Source organism: Schistosoma mansoni, chromosome 1 (genome assembly GCF_000237925.1).
Source record: "Schistosoma mansoni strain Puerto Rico chromosome 1, complete genome".
NCBI classification, from domain to species: Eukaryota; Metazoa; Platyhelminthes; class Trematoda; order Strigeidida; family Schistosomatidae; genus Schistosoma; species Schistosoma mansoni.
The window spans coordinates 9728776-9753344 of record NC_031495.1 but is presented as its reverse complement, the minus strand read 5'-3'; the positions used below and the strand labels follow the sequence as shown (position 1 = coordinate 9753344).

At 35.1% G+C, this 24569-nt stretch overlaps 1 protein-coding gene across 1 annotated transcript in view; it reads right to left on the bottom strand.

Moving 5' to 3' along the window:
• Nucleotides 1–4510: 4510 nt before the first annotated feature.
• Smp_162030 (folylpolyglutamate synthase) overlaps nucleotides 4511–24569 on the bottom strand; it is a gene marked incomplete at both ends in the record, with an annotated part of 28456 nt that continues 8397 nt past the window's right edge. The window contains 10 exons of the mRNA XM_018793186.1: nucleotides 4511–4531; nucleotides 6855–7141; nucleotides 8892–8949; nucleotides 11528–11600; nucleotides 12847–12896; nucleotides 16138–16235; nucleotides 19361–19559; nucleotides 19983–20063; nucleotides 22445–22547; nucleotides 24363–24424. Of these exons, the coding sequence (XP_018647724.1) occupies nucleotides 4511–4531; nucleotides 6855–7141; nucleotides 8892–8949; nucleotides 11528–11600; nucleotides 12847–12896; nucleotides 16138–16235; nucleotides 19361–19559; nucleotides 19983–20063; nucleotides 22445–22547; nucleotides 24363–24424 (1032 nt within the window). The remainder of the gene's footprint in view (nucleotides 4532–6854; nucleotides 7142–8891; nucleotides 8950–11527; nucleotides 11601–12846; nucleotides 12897–16137; nucleotides 16236–19360; nucleotides 19560–19982; nucleotides 20064–22444; nucleotides 22548–24362; nucleotides 24425–24569) is intronic.

Here is a 24569-nt window from a genome sequence, read left to right as displayed (position 1 = left end):
TTCCGATGAAATTGAAGGCTATGACGGCGTGATCGCTTTTCCACAGGAGAGCTATGATTAAGAGTTTGTCAATAAGGACAACATATACGGATTATATTTGTCTATAAATAAAGAAATGCCTACTGAACGTCATAAATATCCACTTTTTGTCTTCATATGCATGTTTTCTACGAAAAGAGAACCGCAAGAACATTGCTATGGTTAGCAAACCGTATGCCCATCAACATACGTAACAACGCAGATCTTTGTTTTGTAGCTGAGACTCGATTGTTCTAGTAGCCTAACGTAATGGTACATGTTTAATATTGTTTACAGCTATTCGTGTATAAATAGCTTTATGATGTGTGATCCGTGGATTATCATTTCCCATATCAAGAAAAACCTTAAGCCACACACTCCTACTGTCTTCCGAGTTAAGCCAGATAGGGGAATTTAACGAAGAAGAGTTTCATAACGAAATTACTCACTGAAAAGAGGAATTTAAAGTCAAAAATCGCACAGAGTATGTGGTGAACTAAATCCAGGCCCGTACTACTCAGTTTGACATACTTATTGGACATTGAGAAAATATTCTTTAGATTACAGGAGTTAAATGAGAGTGTGCTCCCTAACACAAGAACAAGTGGAAATCTACTGAAGCAGTATCCACCGACTCCACGTGTAACACTATTAGGACAAGGTAAGAACGTTACTGTGTAAATATAGTTGTAACTACCCATTGTTCCCAGTTGTTGTAACGGATAACTGTGGAAATCGTCATCTTGCGATGTCCTCGTGGAAATAAAAATCAGTATCTGATCATGTGATGTGGATTTTAAGTATATTCATTATTACAATGAGGGATACATCATGTACCGAAAGTACGGAAGAAATAACGACGGTTAGCATAGCACATACGCTTGGAAACATAGAACTCTAACCTTTTCATGTTTTCCCACCATTCCTTCAAACTTTAGGCGCAGTTCGATTCGCAATCAAACAGTTGTACGTAGTCAATAGACACCTTGGTAATAAGCATATCTTTATCGACCGGCAAACAATAGAACAAGTTGCAAGATAAGCTACAAGTTATTCAGCTTGTTTAGTTTTAACCGATACATATGTGACATGCATGTCAGTTGGTATCCAGCAGCGTTTGACAGGGTGCTGGTGAAACCGCAGAAAAATGTGAACAGCTGCATATATCTCTTACTTTTTAACATTCGGCAACCTAACCAACAAAGTAATCGAGTCATACCATCGCCAACTGAAGCGAAGCTCAAAAAAAGAAATACTTGCTAAAAAAACGGTGAATGAGTTCCAAGAATGGAATACCCAGATATCTAAACAGATGAACGTGATGCAACAGTGACAAACGTCGGGATTTATCCATCAACAGTTTCTGTGAAACTACGTGATTTTTTGAGGAATTTTACAAAGTTTATCTCCAAGAAAGTCTCGTAATAGTTGAAGAGGAGAAATTGTCTACTCACTGATTATGAAGGGTATGGGAGAGGACAAACCAGTTTCCAGCTGAAGATGAAATAAGGAAAAGACGTTGGAAGTAGATCGGACAAACATTAAGGTAATCACCAATGTGCATTACAAGACAATCCCTAACTTTGAATCCGGAAGGGAAGCGGAAAAGAGGAAGGCCAAAGAACACATTACGCCGGGAAATAGAAGCAGATATGAAGAGGATGAATGTTCACTGGAAAGAACTGGAAAGGAAGGCTCAGGACAGAGTTGGATGGAGAATGCTGGTGAGCGGCCTATGCTCCTCGACGAGGGGTAACAGGCGTAAGTAAGTGATTATGAAGGGCAAAGTTATATGGGACAATTGATAGTTTGGCTGATTTTGTTTTGAACTTGTGAACATTTTTAGTGTCCTCGTAGATTCTATATCTTGGAAGACAAGAACAGTGAAGAGATGGCAGATGCGAGCTGTGACGTAACGGGGTTCAAAATAAAGTAGCGGAATTCCTCAGCAATTAAAGAATGAAGCACAGGACAGATGTCTCGCTATCGAATTCCCTAAGACTTAATACAGTGCATCGTGAAGGAATGCTTCAGTTCATCTAACCAAAACTCAGAGTCACTAAGGCCAGATCCTGAGGGTCGATATGTCTTAGTCATAACAATGTCCATCTCCACAGGTGACAAGTTATGCATATCTCTCTTGTTTTCACCCTGTATTGAGCCGGGTATTTTATGGCAAGTAACGAATATCTCAAAGAGATATAAACAAGGAAAAAAATCAAACACGGAGAATGTTCAGTACAATATATTTAAAAAAGAGATGTCTATGATTCTGTCTAAAGAGCTACTTTACAAAACCTATAAAGCAGAATTTTGTGTCCTAGAGAAGAAAGTTCCTTTATTTTACTGTGGTGGCTTTCGTGAAGAGTGCTGCATTCTTTCAAGCACTACTTCATCTAGTCACTAATCAACCGTCACATAACCTTTGAAAGTATTTGGATTAGTGTGACAATTTGGAACTTTCATGTCTTTGAAATATTTGAGGGGAGAGTAATCTGCTTCAAAAGTTTGGAATTTGCCAGAGCCGTAAAGAGTTCATGAACAGGCTATATTACCGGCATGCTGATAAGCTTTGCTTTCCGTTTGACGATAACAAAAAGGATATTGTCACATCTTGGTGTCTCCTGTAGTCGCATAAATTTCAGCGCCCCCCCCCATACTAATACGATAGTTCTATGGATTCTTAACAGAACATCAGGTAGCATTAGAGTCAAAGTATGTTAAACGCTCGTAAGCACTAGGTTTTAATGTGACCAAATTACCATTAACGATTTATACCATTTCTAGGTTGATAGGATCTGTAAAGTTCCGTCCTAGTACAGTACCGCCGCTTCCTTTGTAGACTTTAATTTGGTCATGAACCTATAAAGGCGTTTTGGATAAGCTTTTATTTTGTGGCATAACTTAGTGTGAGAATTCATCATGCCGCTTGGAACTTCGGTACTGGGTCTACTCCATAATGCCAGGTAAGAGCCGTAGTTGGGAAATGTTAAGACACCTTCCCATTTGTGCCAGAATATACTTTAAGCCTGTAGTGAAAGTTCTCTATAAGGATTCTATCTTTTTGAATAGACGTTACCCAGTATAGCTTCCAGAATAATATCTGCCATCATCTCTCAATGACCATCCACTGTTAGCTACAACAAATTTTGATGACAGCGAAGATTTGTCTCTAAGCATTACCTCTTACTTACTAAGACTCAGATGTAAGATTTTTCAGTCCACAGTTCAAAACACATCTGAGCTAGTGATAATACCTTTTAATTTCAAATCTTACCTCATATAGGAGGGCTGTATATATTTCTAATCATGTACTTGACGTCAATTGATTTGAAAGAACACTAACGACGCTTCAGCAGCTTAGCCAGTCTTGTTTTGGGTGACATTGCTCCCCGCCACACGTGAATACTGTCATGCCCTGAACTCTCATTCCTTTGCCCGTGACTTCAGGGAAAGGTAGACTTCAAATACATATGTGACTTCCAGTTTAAGCTGTAAACATGTGTCTCACTTATAGTGCCCTCACATCGCTCGTATATGAGTGACCTAACATGAACCCTTAGTGGAACTGTGTAACCTAGGAGACATGTCACATTTCTGTATATACACCCTGTTTCAAAGTACTAATAGTGTATCTCCTCTAGGATAATCAACTAGAGAAGCCTCAAGTGGTGGATTTTACCGAATGACTGAGTGCAGAATTAGATACATGGGTGAAGCTTACTACCACTAGTAAAAACGGCATATCGTTGTTAAAGGAACATCACACTTACCCACGAAACTACTCAAATCCCCTATGCACAAACTTCCGAATCTAGTCCTAAATTAACACAAAACAGAGGAAACCATACGTAAACACTGCTTGCTAAAAAAAAACGCAATTCCGTCTTCAGCTCTCATGATGCAGTAAACGTTACTGTGGGACATCAGTCGCTCACAGTGACACTCGAAATTGAAAGGACTAGACTGAATCACCTACTACCAAGAAAAGCTCATATTTACTGGTCAATTCAACCTTAGCACATAAAACAATCGTAATTTACGTTGCAGCATAATTAGAGCCAGGCAGTAAAAGCAAGGAGTATTCGGGCAACAAATTATTTCCAATAACTTGATCTTCAGGCTCAATAGATATGAGCTCATGATAAATGTATTTGCTTGTGGTTGAACTAAGCATTTTAGGATGACAATCTCTAACAATGGCTACAAGATAAATATATCATGCCTCTACCCGTCGACTGTTCACAACTTACTGTAGGAATGTAAGCTTCTACTTCGATAGTACTCAATGTAGGCTCTATAAAGTGACCTTAAAGATCAAATCATTTTAAATATAAGTATGCAAAACTGAACAAGTCGATGATTATCTATGTACATAATATTTACAGTTTACAACTATAATTTCACTAAACATGCGGGAATCTAGAAACGCGTCATTAATTTACAGATGGAAGATCTACAGGATTTGAATTGGGAATATCAATTGTATCCTTTAAACAGGTTCATCTATTTCCTAGAAAACAAATAAGATGACACTTGAGAAGTATAAAACAAAAGAGAAAATGAAATAATATAAAACTTGGATGGCATTATTTATGTATATTGTTGTAATTTTACAACGTAGGGATAAAAAAATAGTCTGGTTATGTAACTGAAGTTCGAACTCAAGATTACTTTTTAGGGGGTGGATAATTAAAAGTTTGAAATCCAGGACGGTACACTCTGAGAATTCAGTATATGTGATTAAATATACATCCACTTACTAAAATGGGTAACGGCATGCTTAAACTCACTCAATAGTAAGCTTTAATTGGACTTATCAATTATATTTACATCTTTGTCCGTCTATAAATTACTGTTAATTATTCATGACTCATTACTTGTACAGAGTTCTAGTTTAGTACATGCAGTGGTTTATTAATGACGGTGTGTCATAATTTACCTACATGATCACGTGTTTTAAAGTCTGAAAAAAAATAGTGTGAGGTTCGTGTCTGATCACTCTGGAGTTTTGGTAAAGCATCAGAATATCATGTGAACTATCGATTGTTCCGAAACATACAGTCAAGGTATCAGGGGAATCATTACTAGTGGACATAAAACCCTATAGTTGAAATTAAAGTTTTTTTAAAAACTATTACTCCACACTTGATATAATAAATGAAAGGAATGATAGATTTCCAAACACGTTGAATTCTATCCACACTAAATAGGACGATATCGACTAGCACTTGTCCAAAGTGAGCAAATGCAATAAAGATTTAAACTTTAGTACAACATTACCAGAGTATGATAAACACGAAATTTCAGGGAATACATCTTAACCACCAGATAGTGTACAATGGATTGAGTAATACGATGAGAATAAATCAGTGCAAACGTTGGAAATGTACCATATTAATTAGAGTGCGACCAAAGTTAATTTCACAAAAATATCATTTCTTGCATTTCGGGTGACTACTAATGGACCATTTATATAACTCACTACTGAGAAACCAACAAGGTAAGAGATACGTTTATTAACTGAGTGACTGATCGTATTTTCTAGCAGCTTCTAATAACCCCAGACAAAATCTGGACGGCAAATTAAACACAGGAGCAAAGGAGAGAAATGCAAAAGAAATCTTTACTCGGTGTAGAAAGTTTTGCGTATTTATACTAATTAACATGACATTAATCGTTCAGAAAGTTCTATGAGTATACTAAATATACAAGTAAGAAGGTAATTATCCAATTTAAAACGTAACACGTAATATCACCCTTCTAGATTTTTCGAAGAAACGTCCATTTAATCCTGACTGCATAAAATATTTTCAAGAGTTTTTTGGGGCCCTACTGAATTTTGAGAGGAGCATTTTGAAACTATCTAACACCTAACTTCTTTTACAAAATAAGACTTCAGAGAGCAGATATAGCAATGACTTAGATGTAAATCGCCTTTTCTTATCATCTGTTCACTTCTTCTATTATGCTTTAATATTATTCCTATCAATCATCACTTTATTTAAGTGATAATAATAATTGAAACTAATAAAACTACAAGGCAGATTGAAGATCATCACTGGGCTTTAGCAAACCTTTTTAAAAGTCAAAGGTCATTTGTTATCTCACAAATTTAGATAGTATAAGTGAAATAATCAGCCTACAGTGAAACTATATATCCACCCAATTAAAAATATCTGTTATAATGAGGAAAATAAATGATAAAGACAAACTAGGCAACCTATTTTATAAGCCATTAGAACTCATATTTTTCTACGTGTATTATAAACGATTGAGTAGTGCGTTTCCGCTATTCCTGTAATCTTATATTTTCGTCCGATCTATAGACCGTCACTGTGTCATACACTCTTCCCGAAACATAGTAAATAAATCGAGGTTAGTATTCTGATTTTCACTTTAATTGCCTTATTTTTTTAGACACATTTTATTTTCAATTTATTGTGTCGAGATCCAGATGTCTATGTCATCAGACATGTACCGTTTGAGTAAACGCGATCGTCTAATTTTAATATGAAGTTTATCTACTACAGTCGTCTTCTCTTTTACCAACTGTTTAGTGCCTGTGGAGTAGATTATTAAACAGATAATAGGAAAGTCCTTAGCTGCAAAACCAAATTATTCAAAACCGAACTCACGCACTCAGTTTTAAGGTTACACTAGGTAGCCTAGCATATCCAAGGACGTTTACTAGTTCCAAAACAGATTTTCCTAAACATCTAGCGATATAACCAGTGGATAGACTAAGGTCATAACAGTCTAGAAGGTATACATGTCTGTCGTCGATTGCATTACAAATACATGGCATTTTTTAAAACAGTGAACAAAAAGCGTACCTTTAGTATCCGACCAACCATATATAGACTGCCGGTGACAAGAACATCACAGAATGTTGTATAGTCGGCTTCATCATAATTACTGTATTCACACGGAAAATATTCCAAAGCCTGAAGAGAAAAACGCTGCAAGTTTTGTATCCACTTTACAAAGGCAGATAAAGATTCGACATGCTTCGAAGCAATAGAATGTGTTGTAGAATTGCTCCCAGTGTTCGATTCCGATTCGAGTTGACGCCATATATTAAAGCATAATTCATCAAGCGACTCTTTACTGGGAAGAATGTCTAGAAGACAAATAAAAAGGTCAATTTACTATTTATTACTAATCAACCAGCATCTACTAATGAGGAATAAATGTTAAACTGATAAAGTACTAGTGTGAAGACTAATCGGACATCCAAACCGAGACAGGTGATTGTCTAAGAGAGAATTACTTTAAACATTTGACCTAAACGCCCAGTTCAAAATCCAACGGGACATCAGGAGACGAAGTGTCACGATAGCCGGTGACTGGAGTGATTTGCTGCACTATTCATTCTTTTGAGATCCATGTGGATTAACAGTTTCAAGTCAAGATTTTCCAACTTCCCTGAGAGAGTCCTTTGTATTCACTAGCCCGGTTTAAGCGTCCGAATTCCGTCCCACCTTCTCCTCTGTATAAAAATATAGCATTTGAAAATAGTAAGAACTTGCTGAAAGAGGTTATAAATGAGCCATTATATGTACGAACGTCAAGATAGAGAAAGCGATCTCATCCAATCCCATCATACCAGAGTATTCCATAATTCGAATAAACGAAAAGTTCACTAGTATAGAAATGGAGTAGCCATTATACTAGCTATGGAGACTTGATGGATTTCTATATTTGGCTAAGATTTCGCTCAGATGACCACACTAGTACATGACCAAAAACCTCAGAAAGGAGCACTATTACACTCAAAGTTTTTGTACACACAGAAAGCTACTGAACTAACGCAATTTTCCTGAAGTTTGACTACAATTAAACAAAGACGAAATAGGATAGAGAGATCCAGAGCCGAGTATATATATATATATAAAGACGAAATAGGATAGAGAGATCCAGAGCCGAGTATATATATATATATATATATGAGGTGCATAGTTGTATTAGCGTTGGCGTTGACCATTGGCTCAACGAACATTCAATCTAACCATTATGCTTCACTTTCAATGCTTGCGTTGAGCTCAAGTTAGTCACAGACAACAAGCGACCTGAGCATAAGCGTACAACGTTCCGGTTGGCTTACAACAGTATGAAATGGAGTGGAAATAGTAACATTGATCACAATGGTGAAATAAATGCAACGAACAAGTTATGAGATGAACGACTGATATTGAAAAAAAGTATAATATCACACGAAACCCAGGATTTATGAAGTGTTAAACATCATGTCTATATCTCCAAGCACACAGTTCAAACAGATAATAACTCAGTGGATTTCTGCCATGTCTTGGTTTGGTCACCTCATTTTCAAATGTACCACAATGTTCGCCAGTAAAATAGACCCAGGTAGATAGAGGCTGGACATACGTTAAGTATTTTCCAGTCAGTTTAATCAATGACAGGCCACGAATCTAATATTTACATAATGATTTCAAGGGAAAATTTCGTCTGAAAAGCAAATGGGGTGTGAAAAATGAATATCAAAAGTTTAACAAATGGAGCTTGACTTAATTGAAGTAAATAATCAAGTAACAAGAAAACCTTATGTGCTAGTATACGAATATCTGCATAGATTTAACAACACAGTCCTATTTGATAGCCTATCATACTTAACAAAATACTGTAATATTGAATTAAGCCTAAATAAATTTGTTTGGAAAACTGTACAATCCGCAGATCTACACAGATTCGTATTAATTTATGCGATTCTGGTATAAATCTACACACTATTCATAGCAGTTACATGTATATTCCTAGAATCATGCTGGCGAATGTCTGAACAAAGAAAAAATTGCTTGATGTTTCATGAAGAGATAGTATTAAAAATAATGTAGATTAGGTAGAATTACCAAATTGACCATCGTGAGGATTGGCAAAAACAACCAAGTCGAATGCAAATGAAGAAGACTGAAAAATATAACAAAAATTAGCAACATGAAACATGTATTATCTAATAATATGTGTATAGTGATTGCATTACTTATCACATACATACACTGCATAAATATTAAGGTTTAGTCTTTAAATAGGACTGAATATGTTGGAAGAAAGCTAGGGGTGGTCGAAGCAACACGTGACTTTGGTCCATTAAGTTAGTAACGGTTGATCTGGGTCAAGTTAGTAGATGCAGATTACCTGGTTGATTTCTTCAAAGTAACCTCAATCAGTGATTGGAGACGCTGAGTGACAATTTCGAACCAGTGTAATGGTGTAGACTCATTTATTTCTTATCTTTCAATCAATCTGAAGTTTCAATGCTCTTACACACATAACTTTGTATTCCGTTTTCTAGAACGTAGTTCTTAATTTTGGATATTTCTTACTGCCACTAATGGCAGTGACACACTTGATGGAGAAGCTTTGGAAGAGATAGGAACTTTTACGTACCCGATCAGTATCACTGATAGACGAGGATCTAATGCAGATGTGAAAGCATGAATTAGCAAAGCAAGGGCAGCATTCCTACAATTAAAGGGTATCTAGAGATTAAAACAACTGTCAGCCAACATCAAAATCTGACTGTTATTCGTTGCTAAGGCGTTTCTTGAGGAGTTCGATGTTACTCGTTTTAGTTTAAAAGTGTTATAATTTCTCTTATTACGACCCAGATACTCTTATTGCTTAGTACTCTTGGACACTAATTCACTCGACAAGTCCCTAAATCAGAACACCGTTGAACAGGAACGTAGTTATATTCCAAATAAAAGGTTGGATGGAAGTAGGAATCACAATAAGAGAAACGTTAGTATATTTATAGTTTTTTACATTAAAAAATTCTAGTCTTCTCCAAGTGTCCACTAACGCTGATTAGATAAGAAATAGCCAGTGTGCTCCAACAAAACCCAGTACGAAACGTGCTTTAATTCAATTTATATCCCGCTGACAAAGTAACGAAGTTTCACATATAGGAACGTTACTGCTAACTTACTCAAATTGAGACGACAGCCTGGAATAGTTATATCAATCGGTGGTGAGATCAATTTTAACGATCGAGTCTTAATCTCAAATGAATTATAAAGTATGCAAAAGTTCAACTTTGTGAAAGAAATTTTTCCCAGATTTAATTATTTCCTTGCAATGAAATGGGCCTGGAATAGATAATTTTCATTACATAGAGATTGGAATATCAAATATTTATGGGAATAAATGTGAAATGCTCCCACAAATCCTATCCAGTTGGAGAATTTACAAGAAAACTAGTAAATATCCATTTCAAAGAGTTAGATGAATAATTTCTAATAACTAAAGCTGTCACTGAAATTGTATTAATGCATATGTCATTAAGGTCTAGGAGTTACTATAGGTAAGTAAGATATTAACTTATTCCATACGTATGCTAATTTGCCTTCGGCTACAATTTTCATGTGAGTGCTATTGTTATTACATGATTGACTGAACTAAAGCAAATGAATCTTCGTTTGAAACTATGATCTATTTATTGAAAATAAGGTTTTTTACAAAAAAAACAAGTAATTACACCAATTTACATCCCTGTAATCAAATTATGGAAATCTATAACCACTGAGATTATCTCCATTATTATCAAAAACCGATATGGTTCTATTAGAAAATGAATCCTTTCAGCGGCAAAACGCCTGACATTATCGTTTCCTAATAGATGGAATATGATATAAAAAAATAGTAAGGCGATTAAGAAAATAAGGGGGAAATTAACAACGATTATAATGTATAATTCGGGTTTCTACAACAATGGGCATTCACAACGCTACTACACAAGATCAAATACATGGTCATCTAAGGAGGATAATACCTTAAGACTATTGAGTTGAAACGCAGACTGTTGGAATCTCATCCTGTTGCTTAACAATAGCATGTTAGACACAGGATCTTGTTTGAATGATGTAGTCATAAGTGTTCATTTATAAGAATGTTTTCAACTGAACCAATACAGTTGTTGTTGGAAATGCTAGATCCCCAGAACTCACTTGGTAATTTTATTATGGAAATCTAAATTTCTCATTTTCGCACCAAAAGCGCCCATTTGTGCCTTCAGTATGTCCTTCCCACCTAGAAGAACCTTAAATGTCATTGTTTCGTTCCTTCTTTTAGTACGCTAACTTGTAACGTCTCCCACGGAAATTTGTGTACTGTATATATATGCATAAATTGTGTGCTTGTTCGTTTGTGCTTACGGTAGCTTGTGGAATATATAGTTTTCCTGGCTGAATCTGGTCTTCTCCCTCAGTGAAATCGCTTAGCTTGTCCTGTTATTGTGTTGCTGACTTTCGTTCCGTTTGCCGGTTCTAGGCGATATCGTAATCTCTTCAAACGTAGCAGTTGTACAGCTCGCTCTGATCTTTAATAGCTCTTCAAATGACGCAAGTTCATGACAGAAAATTACCTTGAAATGATACAAAATATTCACACACATAAACACACCACTACCATAGTAAATAATAAACATTAAATTTAAAGTATAAATAACAACACTAAAAAAAATATTACCACGCACAAAAGCTCTTACTTGTAAACATTTTAAAAATGGCTTAGGATCTCGTGGACCAATCACAGTGAAAATAATAATTCGTATAGGACGTCTATCAAGCAAATAAGAATATTGAAATGGGAATTAATCATGTTTAGACATGTGCAAAATTATTTTACATGAAAAAGACACAGAGAGAGCGAAAGAGAATGTAAAATTTATCCTATGTTTCAATAGAATAAACTCGTGAAAGAACATAAATTGTTGATGTTGAGATGACCAATATGCAATGCTAACTTGAACCAGCTTATACTCTAAGTGGTCAAAATGAAAATGAGTCAGACAGAATAAGATAAATGGTAGTTTAATTACAAATTCGATTAAATATATGGTGGAAGATTATATTGTATACAAGGTTATATGACTTCAATAAGAAATAATAAAGTGTCAAGTACATGAGGTAGTGTATGATACCGTTAGACAAGTTCCTACATGATTTATTTTAAGAATTTCGATTATGCTTGTTAGTTTCTCTTTTTCTTTCCTTTTCATTTGTTATCAATGTGTGTGTTCTTTTCAAAAGGCTGGAGATAACCAATAGCTTTGTAGTTTTGGGGTGTAAGGATTAAATTTAGCAACATACACTCACTTCTTATCTTTATGAATTCATTTACTTATTCAACAATTCAGAACTACTTCATATAGAATTTAGACCAAGTTAGCATATAAATGGGCTGAGATTTTCGTAAATTGTGGTCTACTATCACTTTGTTAAAGATATTAACAGTAAATAGGGAGAAGTCAGTAAAAACGATTTTCACAGTTGAAATCATGAGTCAATTGAAGCGGCCGTCCAGTGCTTCCAGGTTTTCGATGGTGGTCTAGCTTCAATTGACTCATGATTTCAACTGTGAAAATACTAAATTCTCCACAAAACCCCACTCTGATCTAAAAACGATTTCGTTTTTTTTCGCTTATCGGAAAGTACAAATAATAACACACATTATTTATCCAATGCCCAGAATTTTTCAAACCATTAGATTTGAACTTGGTTTGGACACTTATAAACTCTGAGTTATTCATATTGATCAATGATAATTGTACAGTACGGTATTAGTCAAGTCACAAAGGGAAAATAAGATTCCAACAATTTCAGCCCCTTGTGGTAATGGTAATGGGGTGTGGCAACTTGGACAAATTTACACACGTAACAGGCCCTACGTTGCGTTTGATTGACTGACTGACTGAAATATTAGATTATGACGACCAGCGGGTAAAGCAAATGAGCAAGAAAAAACTTTCGTAAATAAAACGAATAAAAATGGTATTCAACATCGAAAAAATGTACGGAAACATACCTGTTATTATTTGAAGCAAAGCTCTTATTCTGAAACCATTTTATTGCAGACTGACAAGAAAAAGAAAGATCAAACATTACAAAATACACATCATGAGTGAATCGTGAAAAGGTGAATTGAAATATGAGGAAATAATAGTTAAGTTACAAGATAACCAAATAAAGACAGTGGAGAGAAAATTGAAAATCTACCATCTAGTTGGTTAGTACAAAAATGTATTAACTATTAAATTACGGCTGAATACTAACACAGGAAAGTCTAACGAAAAGTAATATCTGAAGATATGTAGATAATTTCACCAATAGACATATACATATGTTGAATTAACGATCATTTCAGGATTTATTCAATTACTTTTTTTTCTTAATAAGACCAAAGAAGTATCGTCGATCTATGTTTGCATGATTATTTGGAGATGGTAAGGAGGTCTGCTAGTATTCATTGAGCTAGTTGGTTTGATCATAAAGTTTTTCATTATTTGCCTATACAGTATTAATAGGAAGTGATCTAAGAAAATGAATTTGTAACTAGGATTTCTTTACAAGTGGCGAGTAGATTGCCCGATAGATGAGATTTGATTCATCGTTATCAGGGAGTAAGTTGTTTACTGAATACGAATATATATCTCAATTTCCTCTATTCCTGAATGATCTTAGATGATAATCATTTTTCTGAATAACTAATAGATCGGGGCTCATGTCGGAGTAAAGACTGACTGCAAAAGACCTTAGTGTTAAAGTTTTCATGAATTCACTACTTTCCTAGGTCTGACTCTATTTAAAAGTTTCCCAATTCAGTTCATTTTCGTCAATGTCTCAGAGATTGAATAGTCAAATAATAGTGTATCGTTTCGATATCTATTATAAACAATTTCAGTAGTTATACATAACAGATGATTTAAACTAGAACAGATGTTGAAGGGTTCTATACTAAGATGGAATGGCCACCAAGTGTTTCCAAGTTATTAATGATTATCTAAGTATCAGCTCATTATTTAAAATCTAAGAAAAATCCTAGAATTTCCACGAAACCGTAGATCAAAAATTTTAAAATGCTTGAATCGCTTCAAATAAACATGTAACTTACTTGCGAAGTACAGATTTATGTACTCCAAAATTAACTATACTTTAGGTTTCAAGACTAGAATTACTAAATGGATGCTCAAATCGAAATCGGGTAGGGCAAAGTTCAAAGTTACAACTAAAAGTCGAGTGATTTACCCATTAAACTAACATCTTACACGACTAGTATCTAATAATCCTATCATTATTTAACAGCTCTATGATTTTCGACAAACTACTTCCTGTCAAATTGATAATATAAATAAGATAAATATGCGAATTCAGTGTTGTTATAAAAAATAAGCATATATAGATCGGAAATAAAGGCTGTAATTCTGTTAATCGTAGCGAAAATAAATGTTAATTACGTGGTATATTGTAATTTACTATGATAAATGCCAATTAATAACTTTGAATGGTACTCTCCCCACAAACATTAAAAAAATTTCGAATTCATTATTATTCACTGTTTAAAACGTCTATTTGGTATAGTGGCGAGCGATATGATGTAAGATTGCAAGCACTGGTGTTGAAAAAGATTATGTAAACAAATGAATTTACTAGTTTTTATGTCATTACAGTTATAGGCATTTTAATTTACACGATATCATTAATTGTCATTATAATATCCTGTGACCGCTGAACAATATCACTTGTCCAGTCAACAATCCGAATCGCGATCCTAATTTGGTTTATTTTGTACCTACCATTTACTCTATAGCTTAGTGTCTCCGATAGGGCCAAGTACACTCCCGACCAGCACTACTAACCTTAAGCTGACACAACTAAGTTTTCATCCGCCCACGATTCCGAAGCTTTTCTCTATACCCTGTTTTGAGTCCCGAAGAAGAAAGCGAACCTTTTATATCAATAAATCAGACATATGCGGTTTATATGCAGACAGACAAGACCGCATCAAACCATAGAATGAAAAATAATTAAATATGAAAGAATAAAAAAGCGACTGTGTGTGTGAGGGAGTATTCTACTTACTTAATAGTCACAGTTGAAATCATGAGTCAATTGAAGCTAGACCACCATCGAAAACCTGGAAGCACTGGACGGCCGTTTCGTCCTATTATGGGACCCCTTCAGCAGTGCGCATCCACGATCCCGCAACCGCGAGATTCGATTAATTCTCCACAAAACTCCCTCTGATCTATAATCATATGCTCACTAGTGACTGACTTCAAGAGATATTTCCTTGAGTTCTAGTGGGAAGCAGTGGCCAGTGGATTTCTACCAAGTCTGTTGTAGAGATATCAGCTCACTGAAGACAATTGGTGAACGGTCGCTCAAACATCGTGGATTGGTTGAAGTTAGACATTAACACCGTTGGATGCCGGCTCAGTGGTCTATCGGTTAAGGGCTTCGGCTCGAGACTGGTAGGTTCTGGGTTCGAATCTCGCGAGTGCAGGATCGTGGATGCGCACTGCTGAGGAGTCCAATAATAGGACGAAACGGCCGTCCAGTGCTTCCAGGTTTTCGATGGTGGTCTAGCTTCAATTGACTCATGATTTCAACTGTGAAAATACTAAATTCTCCACAAAACCCCCTCTGAACTTAATAGTCATACAATAAAAAAGTATGTGTGATAATAATCTATAAAAGATCCTTCATTAAAACCACTTTATGAAGAGTTATTTTTACTAATCACAATCGATTCGTTCATGAATACAGGTATTAAACAAATAAATGATTTGAGTGTATATATATTTAGTGTTCAACTTTACATGCACTTTCTTCTTACACTGATCACATAGGATGAAGTGATTGACATTATTTAGTTTTTAAAATGATAGTTTTGGCACGGTTTCGTTTTCTGAACTAAATGATTCAATAGTGAAATTTCCATTGTTACACTGAACAACATCATCAACACAAACTTCAGATAGAACTGAGTTATTCGAATTCTTTCACATATGACTGATAACTTGTCTTGTCGACCTTGATTGGTTATTATTGACCTTTACTTTAACATTGTCTGTATATTCATTTTGAATATTTTCGACTTGTGACTCAATGATTATTGATGCTCTACCGAAATCATCAACCTGAGCTACAAATCTTTGTCATCATCAATTAAGAGTTTAGCATGCGGCTCAATCATTTCAATAAAAGAAATAAACACAACTAAAAAACTTGTAAAATACATTTCATGGTGAGATTACACAATTAATTGCAAACTCACAAAAGTTACACTTCCTTTATTTATCTAAATTATACTCACCTGTAAACTTTCTACAGTATGTGCACCATCCAGATAATAAGTTATATTTTTTCGAACTACAATTTGCCATCGACCAGGCCATCGGGCGGATAAAGCATCTTTGAAACAAATAAATCCCTCAGTAAATATACATATTGCTTAACGTGTAGACTAATTAGCTATTATAACAACATTTAACAGATAGTTGACATCCATCCTACAAATATCTTCGTCTTAACAGTTTTCCGCCATGTCTGGTTGGACACATACAAACTTCAGGCAATATTGACCTCTTTATACATAATTTCTGACTCAAAATCATTTTAATGTTTATAGCGAAACACCTCTTCATGTAATTATAGGCCGTTATATTTGAAAGCACGGTATTTCAGCTATCGCTGACGTTTAAGGTTAATTAACTATCCCGTTTACAAGATCTTACTATAGTGACTTATTTCTATATTTAAACGTATATAGCGATTTGTATCAGTGTAAGTGATACGTTGGAATAATTCACTGAAATAGATGGAAAATAACTGCTTCCTTGTGATTCTGTAGGTTTACTAGTTTTCACGTACTACAATCACTATCACACATTACGCCGAGAAATAGAGACAGACATGAGAAGAATGAACAAAAACTGGATAGAACTAGAAAAGAAGGCCCAGGACAGAGTGGGTTGGAGAATGCTGCTCGGCGGCCTATGCTCCATTGGGAGTAACAGGCTGATTCGTCTTGTAGATTGAACGCTATATTCGGATCCTAAGCTAGTTTCGTAACCGCCAAGCTAGAACTATACAGCGACTTGAAGACGAGAGAAAAGGCACAAAATATGTGGGAAGCACTTTGCTACAAGGTTCATTTATGTACAGAAAATATAGAGTTTTTATAGTATTTTAGAAGTCTTTGGGTTGTACTGAAAATTCCAGAATACTATTCAACATAGTAGCAGTGTAGTTATCAGCCAATCAAAATCTCTACATGTGACTTTTCATTTTCGCTATGCTACTAACATAACTTCTAATCAAACGCTGATTGGATGAAATGCTCCTTAATGTTTCATGAGCTTGTCATGCCAATTGCGAGAAATTTGCATGATCATCCCAACACAGGCGTAAGTAAGTAAAAAAAAAACAATCACTATTGTAATAGGAAATCTGTGTCTATCAACAAAAATTTATCATCATACCCAATAAACAGATTACCGGTTTTTGTTAGTTTACTTTGTATTACATGTGTAGTAGTCCTACTTATATTGGAACTATATGCACGTAATTCTTACCAATTTTTTGTTGTCACGGTAATTGACGACTACAATCTACGTGTTCAGTAGGAAAATCGATTCCCCTTTACATCTCAATATCTATTACCAACCAGTTGTATCAAAAACGGCTCGAATAGAATTGATGTAGCTTTTCTTTCTGTAGATACAATTATAGGTTACACAACAATTGAACCGTCAGTTTGCAATGTGGGCAGTTATGCATGTAACTGAATATCGCATGCACTATGCTTTGGATGTCAGATGATCGGAAGTCAAATTAGTAGAAAACCCTGGATTTCGTTTCCGTGTTACCAGCAACTCTACACAATCAGGGCGTATATGTGTAATCTTGACGCGAATCAATGAGCATCATGCAATTCGAACCGGCATCACCAAGTGTTATCACTGAGTCATCAATGCTGTGACTGATATCCTGTAGAACTAAGATATTTATACAAACCGGTCACTGAATAGCAACCAAAGTCGCATAGACAAGAATCTATTGCATGAAGATAGCAAACACATCTTGCTGATGAGTAACAAGTAGCAGAAAACCTCCCGATCGCTTTTGAACACCTAAAGTTATAGCATGACATATATTTTATCGTTTTTCTTAAAGAGTGAAAACTTACTAAGTAAAACAGTTGAACTCGGTTTCCAGTCAGATGTCGGCTGTAAACCTGGAACAAGAAGTGGAAGAATAACAAGGGGAAAATTTCTAAAGAGAGAAATTCGTAACATACTTGATACAATACTTGGATCATAGTTTAATTATCCGAGTGTTCTGCAAGCAACCAAATCATGCACAACAAAGTAGGAGTAACAAGATTTACTATGAATCAATTGAATATTTTGAATGCATATAACAAAAATCAACTAATTCTGAATGTTTTACGTGATTTCTCGAAAATAACCTACCATAGCCTGTTGACGACTATGACAGTTGTTGAGGAGGAGCAATGGAAACATTATGCTAGTATATACGTTCAGTATGATTCATCGACTAATATCTCCTTCTATATCCGCACACCGTCACTTGCCAGCTTATTTTCCATTGTTGTAGAGTGACAGCTTGCTCTTCAATCACCAGGTAGCATGTTCAAATTGCAATCTACCCTATTCCAGTCTGGACAATGGAGTAGTATCATCAATTGTTATACAAACCTATGCTTGGAAATTGTGTTACATCTGTCTGTCATATTGCTCATTGGAATGTGTTTAATATATGCCTTTTTAACTTTATGGACATAATAAGAAATCTGTCACAAAATATCTAATCAGTGGAAAAACTTCATTATTTGATTATTTTCGCAGTTCAGTACAAGGGATTTTTTCTGACTGTACAGTTTGTTTATGCTGTTAATATGATGGAAGTAACTGATTTAAAAGTAATTTCGTGACAAGGTTTAAAACATTATTTTAAAAGTGTGACTCAATGAACTGATGTCCTGTTCTGACTTTTTCAACCTAGTTCGGTCAACATAGGGTAACGCATGTCCTAACCATCTCAGCTGATAAAGGCTTTATTAATGGACTTACTGTTACTAGTCAGTACTCTAAGCCTATCCTCAGAACTCCACTCTATGTGGTCACATAATATACGAGGATTGTTTTGAAAATAAGTGTAATCAAATACTTGAAATCTACACACATCTACTTTCATAGACGCTATTTCGCAGCAGCAGGATATTAACAGAGAGCGGACTGAGGTGTACAGTACTTGCCGTATGGTCGGTCGGTAAACAAACATCTTGTTCACAATGCAAGTGATGGAAGTCGGTAAAAGTCAAATTATATAGCACCATCTCAACATCTAGCATCATTGACTTTTAATGATTCCGTTTGCAGTAAAAATGATCATTAAAAATGGACAAATTTTCATAAGCGAGAATGACTAAACTTTAACAATACAATTAATCAGCATAAAAAACCTTTAAAAAAAGAACATACAATTAAGGGGTAAACAATGTAATAACTAACCAATATTTTTAACGTTACCATCATCAGTAGTTCCATGTAACTTAGTAAGCCAATAATTTACTGTAGTTAAACTTAAAGCAAGATTTAATAATTGGCTATTAGGTATAGTATTCGTATTGTTCAAAATATTCTTAATTGGTTCAGTCATATTCTCTGTAGTCAGTAGTGAATCTAATGTAGGTGCAACATATAGAGGACACTGGAAGTGAAGAATACAAAATAGACATGAGAAGACATAACATTTCGAAAATATATCCAGATGAAAAAAGTAGACTAATGAGTAGAAAGTTGAACTTTGCTTAGTTTGTCTATGAGGGGTTTGTATTTTCCTACTGTTAATTTTAGTGACTGTAATTATTCGGTTTCTTATAGTATATGTGCACCTTGAGTGGACTGCCTTGAAATTGTCATGGAATTACATCAGTTAGTCAGCTACGGCGTAGGACCAGGTACATATATGCATCGGTCCAAGTTGCCATACCTCATTAGCACAAGATGATCACCAAATCCGTAACTAGTTTCACATACTCAACTCACCTACTTTTTCTGCTCATTTTAAATTGATCAACATATCACACAGTTAAATGATATTTAAAAAAAAAACACAACGTGTACCACTTACATTAACAAGTTCAGCTTCTTCAATAAACTTATGCATTGCTTCATCTGATTGTCCATGACTGACTACTGCTATGGAACCAGTCTTTTTAAAGGTTTACATCAGAAAAAGTTAAGCAGAATTGGAAATAAATAAAATTAGCATTCGCTCAAAACTTAACTTATATTTCATAGGTAATAGACATTTTAAAATACAAATCTAGGATTCGATTGTTAGAACCAATCAAAAATTATTTGAAATCTTAAAAATTTGGAAAATGAAGCTGAAAATTCGTCAACCAAACAGCATTCAATGGAAAGTCCCCAGAGAATTTCAGAAAAATCGTGGATTACGTATTATAACCTGACTGAATAATTACTAGAAACTTCGGCATATCATCCGAGGCTCCCTGAGTATCAATATTACACGTGAACTTGCAAATAATCTTGTTTTTTTGTACCTAAACAAACTTTGAAAGTAAAGCTCCTCTTCATACTTCCTGTCTTCTGTAATCATTCCGAGACCCGAATGTAGATCTCTGGGGGACTAAGAAAAGGTTAGATAACCAGCATCACGCGTTTAAGCATCAGGCTTATCAATCGGATTACAGAACCGCCCTTTTCGATAACGCAATTTTACATAGCAAATAAGTGGTAAAACTTAATTACCGATGTTACATCCGAACGAAGAATAAATGGTAACTGCTAAGAATTATTTATGGACTGTAATTACACATACTCTTATTGGATGATTATTAAGTAACGGGATTTTATATACATATATTCCTTTTATTATAAGCTTTCATTTGACTTATTGGTTAGTTATGCAATTTACTATGCTTAACTTATTCCAAATCCATCACTTAGTCGCCTGTACTCACAGCCACTTTCGGCTTGATCTTGGATGACAATTATTTTTTCATTTTATGGTGTGACGCGATCTGTTTGTATATAAACCACGTATGTCTGAAATATGCAACTCGTACAGCGGAAGCTGATATTTGTGTTCTGGAATGAACGGGTTGGGCTTGGTGAGAAGCTACTACATAGAGAACCAATAAGGACTCAGAGATGACTCACAGCTGCGAGTTCTGTTTTGACACGTCATTGATTTATCACAGGGACGAGGTCATAGAAGTTAATATTCTGATCGGCAAGTTTTGTCACGTGATATTTAACGGGTCGTAGGACATGATAACCAAGTATGGGTTTATTTACATAACTTAAAGCTACACCTGAGGTGTGAAATCTAGTGAATGTTTAGCCAGCTGCTTGAACCAAATTAGGTAATAGGGGTTCAAAACATAAAATCAAGTCCTGCAACCATTGGGCTGAAAAACCTCTGGAAGGTTTGTCACCTAAAAAAAACATTTCCGAGGACAACTTGCTCTGAACATTTGTATTTTGAGCCGAGAAGTAAAATCTAGGACGTATTTCATCCAACCCGGAACTAACTGGTCTGCTGTTTGAAATAAAATGGATTTATGTTACTCTGATCAAGTCATTGTAATTGGCTACTTTTAGAACATCTTTGTACCGGTCGTTGGCAATCGAGTCGACCTAATCAATAAGTTATAAACGAAAGTGGAAGATACATTAATTATATTATACCTATGATAATCAAAAGTTGGTTGGGAACAAAGAATAAGTGAACCATTACAAATGATTTGAAATCGTGACCATTGTCTTTTAAAGCCAAGAGGATGTTAGTGTGCCGGACTAATGAGTTTCAAAAAAATTATGACTCGTATTCTTTATTTCTCAAATATTATCTTCACTTAACTAACATATAGATTTATATTACACTGAAACACTTTTCTCATAACCTTAGAGCAAAACTCGGGTTTTCTGATCAATTTTGAACGCCAAAGTTTAATATAATAGGAGGGTTTTATTTGCTTAGATCTTTTAGATTATTACAGGAATATTTCATAGAGAGCATAAAAAATAAGAGTGTAACTTTCGATGGCCTAGTTAAGCCGTAATTTAAATATCTTATTAACTCATTTGCCAGTACAAAGGTTCGTATACTTCGGACTACAATTTAAATATAAGGGCTAATGATATTACCTAGTTCCTCAAACCGAATTACGTGGAGCGAGGTTCGAAAGAGTAAATTATTGGTTCAATGTCGAACGTCTTGGCCGTTAAGCCAACACTCAATATTTAGGCTGTAATAAATCTGCACTATTTATTAATAAAGCAATTCTACTACTAACTGCCACAATCACAGACTATTGGTATTCAGTGTAAAATAGGAATTGAAGAGTATGAAGTCTGTCCTGATAATGTCGATAATATTAAGGGTGATGATAGAAGAGTATTTCTTAGCATCCTTGCTATTCGTAGAATTTTAACTTAAAGTTTATTTCTCAAATAAGCAACCTGATTGTTTGAAATCTAAGTTCAAACTTTTATGCTAAAAAAGAAATAACATTTTCTTAACAAGACTACACAATACATCAAAAACATAATGGTGAAGACTACCTTAAAAATCCCAGCTTTAGCCCAAGCTATTTCAGCAATGGTATGGCCTAAAATATTTGTATGCTCCAGTGCCAAACTTGTAACAACAGTTACGCAAGGATCTCTAAAAATTTAGCATGATTTAAAATAAGACGTTTTATCTTCTTTTTCAAAAAGAGTGAATATTAAGGATTGAATACGTGAACAAAAGCAGTCACATATCAAGTATGTTTAAAAATATCCTTAAAATTAAAATGTTTGCTTCCTGCTTTCCATATAGACGTTTTGTGGAGATAAGTTTAATTTATAAGATTATTCGTTGAGGACTGACTTCAGTTGAACCATTAATAAAAACCAGGGGGCATTGGACAGGTGTTTTGTTCAAGGACATGATTCATCAGTAGTGCACACTTAGCATCTTTTGGTCTAATCAAGAGATTTTAAATCTCAGAAGAATAAATTTGGCATCCAACTCAACACGTTCCTGACTTTAATTAGTAAGAGATATGTCGCAACGACCATCAAACGACCTTGATGACGAGTGTTTGCCTTCAGACATACCAGAACTCCATTGATCATGACTTCCCATCACAATTCCAACAATTCATCACTCCTACGTTGCAGCTAATATTTCAGTCAACTTGATCGTTAAGACTGGAACTCTATACTTAAAGAGTTTTAAGTCCAATCGATCTGTCAACGATCAGCATGCAAACATTTTGTTAGTCTACGGATGAGTTATCGTCGCTCTTCGTCATTTTCTTATCAACTTCTTATTGTACCATTTAATTGCATAATACATAAGAAATTATCAATATGAATACAGGCAAGATGTCCCTGTTCCTGTCATCTTTCTAGAGGCATGAAGGGTAGATTGTATTGGCTCACCATACTATCTAGTTTAGATCAAGTTAATGAACCCACTGGGATACTCTACGCATATTCCGGAGACAGCACACATTAACAGCACAATATCCTACGGTCATAGTGGTGAGGCATGATGTTCAGCTTGACATAGGGTTTGGACATGCAATAATCCAACGTGTAATTTAGAGAGTCGTTCCAAGGAACCTAGAGTAGCTTTCAGTCAGTAGGATTATTTAGCATTAGAGGCACATGAAGATAAAAGAAATACTAAGAAGTCTCAGAGGGATCCCAGTGTCAACAAGGTAATCTCATGTGTCGTTACAGGTAGGTATGAGAGCGATTGTCACTTTTCCGTTCCCCATATCGCAGAAGGATATTTCTTCTCAAAGTGCCTGAGGAGGAAACTGGATTATTTATGACTTGGGAGCGTGACTGCATAACTTAAGGGACAACTGACTCGAACCAGTCACACACGACCATTTAGTAAACAGTTGCAAATATGCTAACATACTTTTCAGATTTCACCACCGGTGGTGGAAATCTGTTGTTCCCAAGGCCTCATTACTATCATACCATTATACAGTCAACAGTACAACTTCGCCATTAGACGTCAAGTTGCTACTCCTAGTTTTAACATCCTCCAACTGACCTGGGTAAGATGGTAAGACCTAAAGGAGCAAGTGGTCTAGCCAATATGGCCAGAATAAATCGTCACAATATGAAAGTGCGATTACAATTTCAAAGTAGTACGTTGCATAAAGCGGAAGCCTTTAATTTTATGGTATATATACACCATAGAGAATAGTTTATAGAATATCTGATAAGACATTTGATTGTTGATCAATCTTCAATAATCTGAACTCCTAGAGGGATATTCTACAAAGCAAATGGTACTGCAAAGAATTAAATGAAACTTCTAGGAATGCTGCACTCAGTGTGTAAGTAACCTATCTATTTTACCAGCAAATATTATGGGGTCGATTGACAAATGGAATTTAAAAATCAACTCAGAGCAAAATGGAACGGAATTTTTAAAAATACAAGTGATTAGATAAACAAAAAGTTAATTCACTTGAAAATATTTGTATGATCATAGCGTCCGCCGATACCAACTTCGAAAATCCCGACATCTACCTAGAAGTAAACATTAAGAGTTAAACCTTTAGAAATAAACAAATAACAATAATTGATTAAAGATCACTTAAAAAGTTAGAGAACAGTTCTCTAATGATTGGAATGTTGAATTAATTGTGAGCTATATTATGACATTAGAGAGGCA